The sequence below is a fragment of the Anopheles aquasalis genome, chromosome X (genome assembly GCF_943734665.1).
Source record: "Anopheles aquasalis chromosome X, idAnoAquaMG_Q_19, whole genome shotgun sequence".
NCBI lineage: Eukaryota > Metazoa > Arthropoda > Insecta > Diptera > Culicidae > Anopheles > Anopheles aquasalis.
In genome coordinates, this window is record NC_064876.1 from 262249 (window position 1) to 270730 (window position 8482).

Consider the following 8482-nt stretch of genomic DNA (forward strand, 5'->3'; position numbering starts at 1 on the left):
CGCCGAACGATCGAACTACGGTTGTTTTCGTTTATATGCGCTTGTTGCATCGGGTCCGTTTCTGTCCGGCAGTCGTGTTGTGCGTTGTGGCCCAATTCAATCGGTGGTCACCGATCTACGCCCCACGGTCCACTCCCGCCCGCCTGCGTCTGCTGGGGTGGCGCATGGTGGCGATCACCTACACCCCCACTCCCCCCAATAACCCCCCCCCCCCCCCTTCCTTACGTAAGCCTGTTGACGCGCGAGCGCGCGCATACACCCCGTTTCGATTGATTTCCGTAATGAGAACGTGCTACCGATACGTGGCCGATACTGTGGCCCGTGGCTGTGACAGGACGCTATGGACATGTTTTCACTTTTTTTTTTTGCTGCTCTGTGTGTTTGCTCCAAACACTTTCGCCACCCCTGTCGGGGAGCGACGCGTTAAGCTTAACGCGCACAAGTGCAAGTGGCTGCCAGTGGATTCGGCATTCGAACGGCGGTTGGCGGCCCTGTGAGAGTTCACTCATCGGAGCATACTAATCAGCGGAGGCCTGGCAGCTTGGCGCAACAAGCGAGCTTGGAGAAGGGGATAGGATCAAAACAGAATGGCCACAGAACGGTACACTGGTGCAGTAGTAGTTGTCGATTGTACCGTCGATTGTAGAGCGAAAATGGGCGAAGGATACGAAGGCTACTTTTTGGCCTAACGCGCTACACCGCTGGGATAGGCAACGACAACAAGAACACTAGCAGCAGCAACAATAAAGACGTGCATAATGCAGTTGCTGCGTTACCAAGCCCTATTTCGCCGTCGGTTTGCAACTACTGCCGGAAGCAGCTGCCAATGGTGTGTGCGTGCTCGCTTCGGGTGACATAACGGTGGAGCTGACGCGCGCGAATAAATTTTCGTTAAACCACCACCAGCAGCAGCAGCAGCAGCAGCAGCAGCAGCAGCAGCAGCAGCAGCAGCCGAACAACAACAGCAACTTGCGCGCGTCCTGAGGCGAAGCAGCGGACACATTTTATGCATGAAATGCATCAGGCCGATTGGTGCTTCTCCCACCCAGCTCCGCCTGGTGGTCCCCACAAACCTGAATGGAACAAGGTGGATGTTTCGTTCCCAGCCAGGACATAGGAAGGGTTTGGTCGATGGCCAACACAATCCCTGTTTCATTTCAGCTAGGTTAAGGGTATAAAGCGGGGGGGGGGGGGGGGGGATTGTGGATGAGAGAGAACGAGAAAGAGAGAGGGAGATAAAGGAATGAAGGAGCCCAGTGTGGCAGGGGGAAGAGAATCCAAAATTTATATTCCATGTGCGTCCTTTGCGCTTTACGGGCCATTCCTTTGCTCTGCTGGCACCGAACGTTAGTATCGGGGAGTCAAACACAGGATCAGCTTGGTCTCCGGGAGTCCTTTTCCTGGAGACAAAGAGTGCATCGTTCACCATTTTACTTGACTGCTCTCTCTCTCTCTCTCTCTCTCTCTTTCTCTCTTTTTCTCTCTCTCGCTTTCTTTCGGATAGAATTACATCGGCTTCGTTCGACAGTGCACGACGATGCGATGATGATGGGGTGATCAGTGGTGTGATGAGAGCTTCTTGCCACCCCCAACCTCTACATCGCTTCACAACAGAGTAGGATAAAAAAGAAAACGGGGAAAAGAAGAACTTGCGAACACGAACACAAACGGTGAAAAGAAGTCAGATTAAGGGCGGGCGTCAGGCTTCTTGGTTGAGAAGCTTATGATCCAACGCCGGAGCGCATCGCGTCTGTTGCTGCTGTTACTCGATTTGCCGTCTGCCGAAGCTGCACGACCTCGACCTCGTTACGGTTCGTCCGGCAAGAAACCGATGTGCAAACGTACGCCACCTTGGAATGCTGGAGAACGAGTCCCAGCCGTTATGGTGGACTTCTGGTGCTTCCCGAATTGATGCCCAGCTCGTATCGGAGCCTGTGGATCAATCGAGGAACGATACGCCACAAAAAAAAGACAGAATGTTAGAGACAGGGAGGGTGAGGTGGGAACTCCACTATCGGATTTCCAAACGAGCGAGCTCCCCAAGAATGTCGAAAGCTAAGCAACCACCAACGTGCGGAGACGATGACGGTGAATATCGTTAAGGCGCTTCGTAACGGGCCTCCGGCGTTGTTGGTTTTAGTAATTAACGAACAGCGAGCAGATGGGTTCGAAAGCTCAAAAGGGTTGTAAAGGGGGTGGTGGTGCTGGATGAACAGAGTAAAGCCGGATTTGGAACTCAAATCCTATAATTCAGTGGCACCAGCAGCGGCTCGAGCAGAATTCTTAAAGCTGTAAGGAGCTGATCAATCTCACCGTTTTCACCGTCGGCAGCCGAGAATCCGGGTGCTTAGTAAGGAAGTTAAACGCCACGCCTACCCACTCGGCAGCAAATCGCACCACCCCCACCGGCCCCTAGGTATTGCACCGTTTGCGCTGCACCAGGGCTGCTGGTGCGCTGGTGCGCTGGTGCGCTGGTGCGCTAGCGCTGTTGACCACCCATTCGCTCGCTCGCATGCGGTTGCTTTACGTCCGCTCGCATGTCCTCGATGAAGGGTGTGACCGCTGCATTTCCTATTCCCCACCCCCGCCCTCGCAAGACCTCACCCCGCGGTTTGGCTGGTGGAATGTGTCTCTGGTGGTCGCGACCATTCTAGAACGTCGACGCCGGCGCCCTGCCGCCAACGGGTCGCACAAGATCCCCTATTCCGAGACTGACTTCCACCGTGGGGTTCCGTGCCTTTCTAAGCGGTGCGCACCCACCCACCCACTGACGCGGAACTCACCGTGCGTCAGGAGTCAGGAGGGTTTGTTGGTTCCGCTGGTTGCCACCCGTCACTAATCAGTGGCCTCAGGCAAAAAGTTCTGTCCGTTCGGATGCTCCTAGCGCGGATGACACCTGACACGTACGGGCGGCTGTTCGAGCCTGCTACCGTCGTTCCAGTTCACTAGCACGGACGCACCGACCGTGGCGCACCTGAGCTCAACAACAAACTAGCTCGCTCGCTCTGATGAGTGCAGCGATGATTGACAGGTGCTCCACCTGTGGCTCCTTTTGGCAATGGTAACGTTGTGGTCCAATTTTGCGCTCCATTAGGGCGCCTCCAAACTTCCCCGCGATTGCGGCGATCAACAGATTCGCCATTCGACACGGCACACCGCAAAGCAGACCACCAGCACCCCTTCCCATCCCCTGCATTTCCTTCCACCGTCACCGTGTTACAGTTCGCTGGAACGGGACGGTGACGATCCGGGTCCCAGGTGTGTGCTGTAGAAGAGAAAGGGATAACGAGGCGGGCGCGCGCGTGCTAAGCGTGCGCCAGGATCCAAGCGAGGTGGGGGGGGGGGGGGGGGTAGACGAGGCAACTCCAGTTTGTGGAGTAGCACCTGTGGTGGAAAAATGAGCGGGTGCGCGAGTGAGACAGAGGTATGAGCCCCCAACGCACCTCCCCCCACCCCCTTCGCCCCAGGGCTCCACCAGCTACGGAGCAGATTGGAATGGTGGGGCGAGAAGGGTGGCGTCCATATATAAGCGAGGTGTCTGCGCTTGCAGCGCCGTCTGTTCGTAAACAAACGGAGCAGGGATCAGTCCGGCACTGTGTTGGAGCTTGAGTTTGAAGTTTTAGTTGCGTTCCACGAGGCGCCGCGCGTTTTGCTCAGCTCAGGTAGCAGGAGGGAGGGAAAAATCCAGAATATCTTTCCTCCCCTAGCACTGTCGTCACCAAATCCAAGTGTGTTGATACCCATACCCCGTTTACTTTCGTTTCCTTACTTGTGCTACGCCGTAACCGTAAAAAAACATAGATCACTGGGTGTACCGCAACAGCAGCAGCAAACAACTCAACACAAACTCAACGGCCACTAAAGAGACGAAGAGGAAGGCAGAGAAGAAAGCTACGGAGAGCGAACTGAGTGTGACGAGTGACGGAGGGTCCCCAATTAAGCAATCAACCAAATACAGCAACAGAACAGCACGGCATCAAAATGAAGTCTCTGGTAAGTAGTGCAACACCCGATCCCCCGGGAAGCTTTGGATTCCCCCTCTTTCTCTCTCTTTTCCCCGTTTGTTTTTTTCACCTGGATTATGGAAGTTCCTATGTAGGAGGTCCTTTGACCAGGAACTTTTGCTGTCCAAAAAATAACACTCATGTGTGTTGTGTCTGTGGCTGGGCGTGCGTGCGTTCATGCGTGCGATAAGGTGCAAAGTTTCTGATAGAAGTTAGCGGCGACTCTTTGGAAGTCGATGAATCCCTACGAGACGGTGAACGAGACCGAGCTGGCTCTTCGGGAGCAAAAGTTTTACTTAGTGTTCGGGTCTTCGCCAGAGAGAGAGAAAGAGTAAGAGAGAAAGAGAGAGAGATAAAGAGGAAGTCACCGGTTATTTGATGCTCCTAAACATCCCCAAAAGAGCAGCAGTTTTGCTAGTTGCTACCTGCTGCTCTGCGGTGGAAGTGCTCGTGAGTTTCACGCGGAGCTGGCCGGGCAGCTTCGTACGCCACTCCCAGGAACACATGTCCTTGTCATGCCGACATGACGTTTCGACCTTCTTTGGTTTCTTTTTTTTTCGTGGAAGGGTCAGAGATGCGGCCTTACGAATCAGCGCATCATCGCTGACGTCGCCCATTACGTGCCACAAACGGTGGAAGTTTACGCTGGATGCAGGATTCGCGAACGACCGGCCGACAATCTGACAGCTCCAGCGTTTCCATGACCTTTTTCCCTGGAAGAAGTTTGCGGTCACCTTGTCGCTCTCAGAAACTTGGCGCAAACCAATCAGGGATCGTTGGAACTTCCTGCGTTTCTGCTTCGCGTCTCGAAGGGCGCACTCACTTGACTCATCAGCCTTTGCAAACACCTTGAACCTGACAGCGATAAGTCAACCTGACCAGCCTGATTATGTGGAGCAACTGCAGATGATGTGCACCAGTACATACGCATGCGCCTCAACCGACGGCTTGGGGCCAGCTGCTGCAACTGCATCCAGGTCTAGTTGGCCATGCGCGACGGCCACTAGCATAACCAGCCGGTTACGTCGCTTTGCCCGCTTTCAGCGGAGGCATAAATTATAGGATCTTGAGCACATACATACACAATGTCGGAAAAAGGTGAAAGAAAGATAGAGAGAGAGAGCCAACGAGACACAAAAACAAAACGTAAAAACTGGGCAGCTCAATCATGCTAGCCAGCCAGGTGGCCCCTCACCCCCCAATCCAGGCCGATGCAGACGTCGAGATGGAGGCGGAGTGTCCACAGGCAAGTCGCATGTGGGCGATTAATATGCCAACCCATAGCCCGCTGCACGCAATCAAGTGAAACCATCGGCCGAGCTCGCGGTCCACTGGCACGGGGCAACCCTTCGCTCCCCGTCCTCCCACCCTGCCAGCAAGTTTCGTAAATCACACGCGCGCTGTGTGTGCGTGGCTCCGAAGCAGGAAGCGAAGTAGAGCACTCAATCTTCCAATCCAATCGCAACGCCCCAGCGTCGTTGTCTCTGTTGACTCGACGAAAGCGTTCTGCTGGTGGTGGTGGTGGTGTATGTTGGGGGCCTTGTGCGCGTAGCATTTCAAGGACACAGCAGCTGGCAGCGCTGCTCTGTCACATTAAATGCTCGTTAGGCAGAATTGATGGTGCAGTTCAGATTTTCATTATCCAAGCGTGCGGGACGCGCAGAAGAGAAGAAGAAGAGGAGGAGGAGGAAAAAAATGGTGCTGGCTGCTTGGCTTGGCAGTTTTGCTTCTAGCTTCTGTCCGAGGCTCCAGTAGGTCTGGCGGTAACGTTGCGCGCGCGCCCCGATATCGGCCGGAAGGGCGCCACCACTTTTTTGGGGTGTACCGGATCCTACGATGCAAAAGCTATTGCTATTGCCGCTGCTCCTGCTCGTGGTGGTGTGCCAATTTAGTCACGTTCTGGCTATTACGCTGTTTTATTATTTCACTTTGTACAGCCTCTTGCTGTCGGGCTTCTACCCCGGGGCGCCCTGATCCTGATCCTGGGCGAGGTATTCTGAGGATGCGGCTGCCGTTCTCGCGCGCGCCGAATGCATCAAATGAGGCGGATAATTTGTCCTCCATGCTGTCGTTCTGCCACGTTTTGGGGCAAGCTATCTAGCACGGTCGTTTTGTTTTTTTTTTATTGAAAGTGCGACTTGGGGCGACCGGGACCTGCACAGGTGGCTCACGAGCTCATCGAGCACGTTTTTCGGCACCCAGGAATGGAATTAGCAATAGAAAATTCGCCGATTCCCACCACCGGCTGAGCTCGGACCCGTAAACTGGGCTCGTCGATTTACATTTTCTAATTAGATTTTTTCGGAATCGTGTTCCGAGGCGTACTAATAATAGACTAATGCGGACGCCTTTCCTCTCCCTATCTCCTCTTCGCACCTCATTACCCGAAACAGCTACTACTGTCCATGGTAGTGACCATCATCGCAGCACAGAGAGACTACACTACGCCGGTACCGATACTGAAGCAGATCAACCGGCACAACGAGGACGGCAGCTACAGTTACGGCTACGAGGCGGCCGACGGTACGTTCAAGATCGAAACAAAGTACGCGAACGGCGAGGTGCAGGGCAAGTACGGTTACGTCGACGACGGTGGCAAGCTGCGCGAGATCGAGTACGGGGCGAGTAACCGTGGTTTCGAGCCCCAAGGTAAGCCCCACCACCGCTCGGCCCTCGGCTCGGCTTCTCTACTTCCTCATCTCACACACGTCTGACGGTTGATTCGTACAGGTACGGACATCAATGTGCCGCCACCGACGCTGAGCAACAGCAACTATCCGCCGCTCGGTCCGAACGAGGAGGATGATGGCCAGTACCGGGAGGATCCGAGCATCTACTACAAGGACTCGCGCTACAACACGAAACCGGCCGGCGGAAACGCACAGTACAGCGCACCACGTCCCGCCCCCGTTGCCTACAATCCGGCACCGCAGCAGTACTACCGGAACACGGCCGCAGCACCACAGCCAGCCCCGGCACCGGCACCGGCACCGGCCCCGTTCAGCCAGCATCGTTTCCAGGCGCCACTCCAGCATCAGCAGCAGTACTACCAGCCGGCGGTACCGCAGCATCGGGCCGACATCTGGCACCCGAACGCCAAGGTCGACATCAATACCGGCTCGTACTCGCTGAGCTACACCGGCAGATAGACAGCGAGCGGCCCCCTTTCCCTCCCAACTCCACACGCACTCACCAACGCCATCACTCAAATCGTATCACGCATCTCTTACCAAACACCTTGTCCCCTTGGTACTTACAGCCTAAGTCAAATCTAGCCTTTACCCCTGTAGACGTCTAAGCATCTGCATGCTGCCAACGCACGTCACATCCGTCCAGCCCCGTAATTCGCTGCCAGGCGCTCAATCGTCAGTGTTTCTTGTCTTTGTCTAATTTTCTCTGTTTTCTGTCACCTGTCACACTGATGAAAATGTGCTGTAAACACTGCGCGCAGCATAAGCAGCATAACGGAATAACGGAAATAAAATGTGGACGCTGACGATGACTCAAAACTGATTCTTTCGAACGTTCTCTCGATACACACCGATTGTCGTGCGTGCCGTATCGTAGCCTAGCGTCGCGCGATGACACTGATTTGTGTATTTACCAATGCTGCTGCTGCTGCTGTTTAGTAAAACTGTTGACGAGCATTAGAAGCGCGCGAGCGCTACAAACAACACGTATTTACGTTTAATTAATTCGAGCCAGCTAGCGCGAGGACGAACCGCGAAACGAGACCGCGGGAGAGCTGGTAATTAATTTACTGCTCGCGCATCTCGCGCTCGCTCTCGCTTTCTCCAGCAAACGGCGACTCAATTATCTTGCATCAGGACTCCGCCACGCCTCGTAGTGCCGCTTCGTTTAGCACTTCATTTAGCGTAAATTAGAGCGCGCCACTGTGGTGTCGAAAGTCGCCACCAAGCTCGCGGCCACCCAGTAGTGGCGATGGGGGGACGGCCAGAGACAACGCCAGGGTAAGGTGCAAGGTCACAGGCAGGCAGGCAGGCAGGCAGACAGGCACAGCACCAAACCCGGCTACGGGACGAATCCGAACATTCGTTTCGCGGATTCGGGATTTCTGCTCACCGAAGCCAGCCTGTAGCAGCAGTCGCGCGCCAACATGCCAACGCCGCCGGATTCGCCATCCAGGCTGGTAGCAGCGCTCTGCGAGCTTTGCAGCTGCATCATCGATCGAAACGCACATCTGTACGTCGCCCCCCTCCCCCCCCCCCCCCCCCCACAAGGCAGCCAGTCAAGCCAGTGCGCTTTACCTATCTTTAGGCGAATTCACTGCATCCCGGTGGGGTGGGTGGGTGGTTGTGTGTCCTTCCGGTTACGGACTCCTGCCCTCTCTCTCTCTTTCTCTCTATTTCACTTTTCCTGCTGCTGCTGCTGCTGCTGCTGCTGCAGCTGCTACTACAACGCTTCTCGACAAAGACAAATGCCCCATCGTACCGGGATGGTATGGAAACCGGGAGTGG

General features: G+C 55.0%; 1 protein-coding gene across 1 annotated transcript; it reads left to right on the forward strand.

The window, feature by feature from the left end:
• Positions 1–3557: 3557 nt before the first annotated feature.
• Positions 3558–7500, forward strand: LOC126569277 (pupal cuticle protein 27). Its single transcript, XM_050226253.1, has 4 exons — positions 3558–3662; positions 3802–3993; positions 6398–6653; positions 6735–7500. Exons 2-4 carry the CDS (start codon positions 3982–3984, stop codon positions 7151–7153), a joined length of 687 nt encoding a protein of 228 aa, XP_050082210.1. The 5' UTR covers positions 3558–3662; positions 3802–3981; the 3' UTR covers positions 7154–7500.
• The last annotated feature ends 982 nt before the right edge of the window (positions 7501–8482 follow it).

Bases quoted from the DNA above. Each gene is read 5' to 3' on its own strand.
- LOC126569277 (XM_050226253.1), top strand. The intron at 6,654-6,734 runs GTAAGCCCCACC...TGATTCGTACAG, and splicing joins CCGTGGTTTCGAGCCCCAAG to GTACGGACATCAATGTGCCG.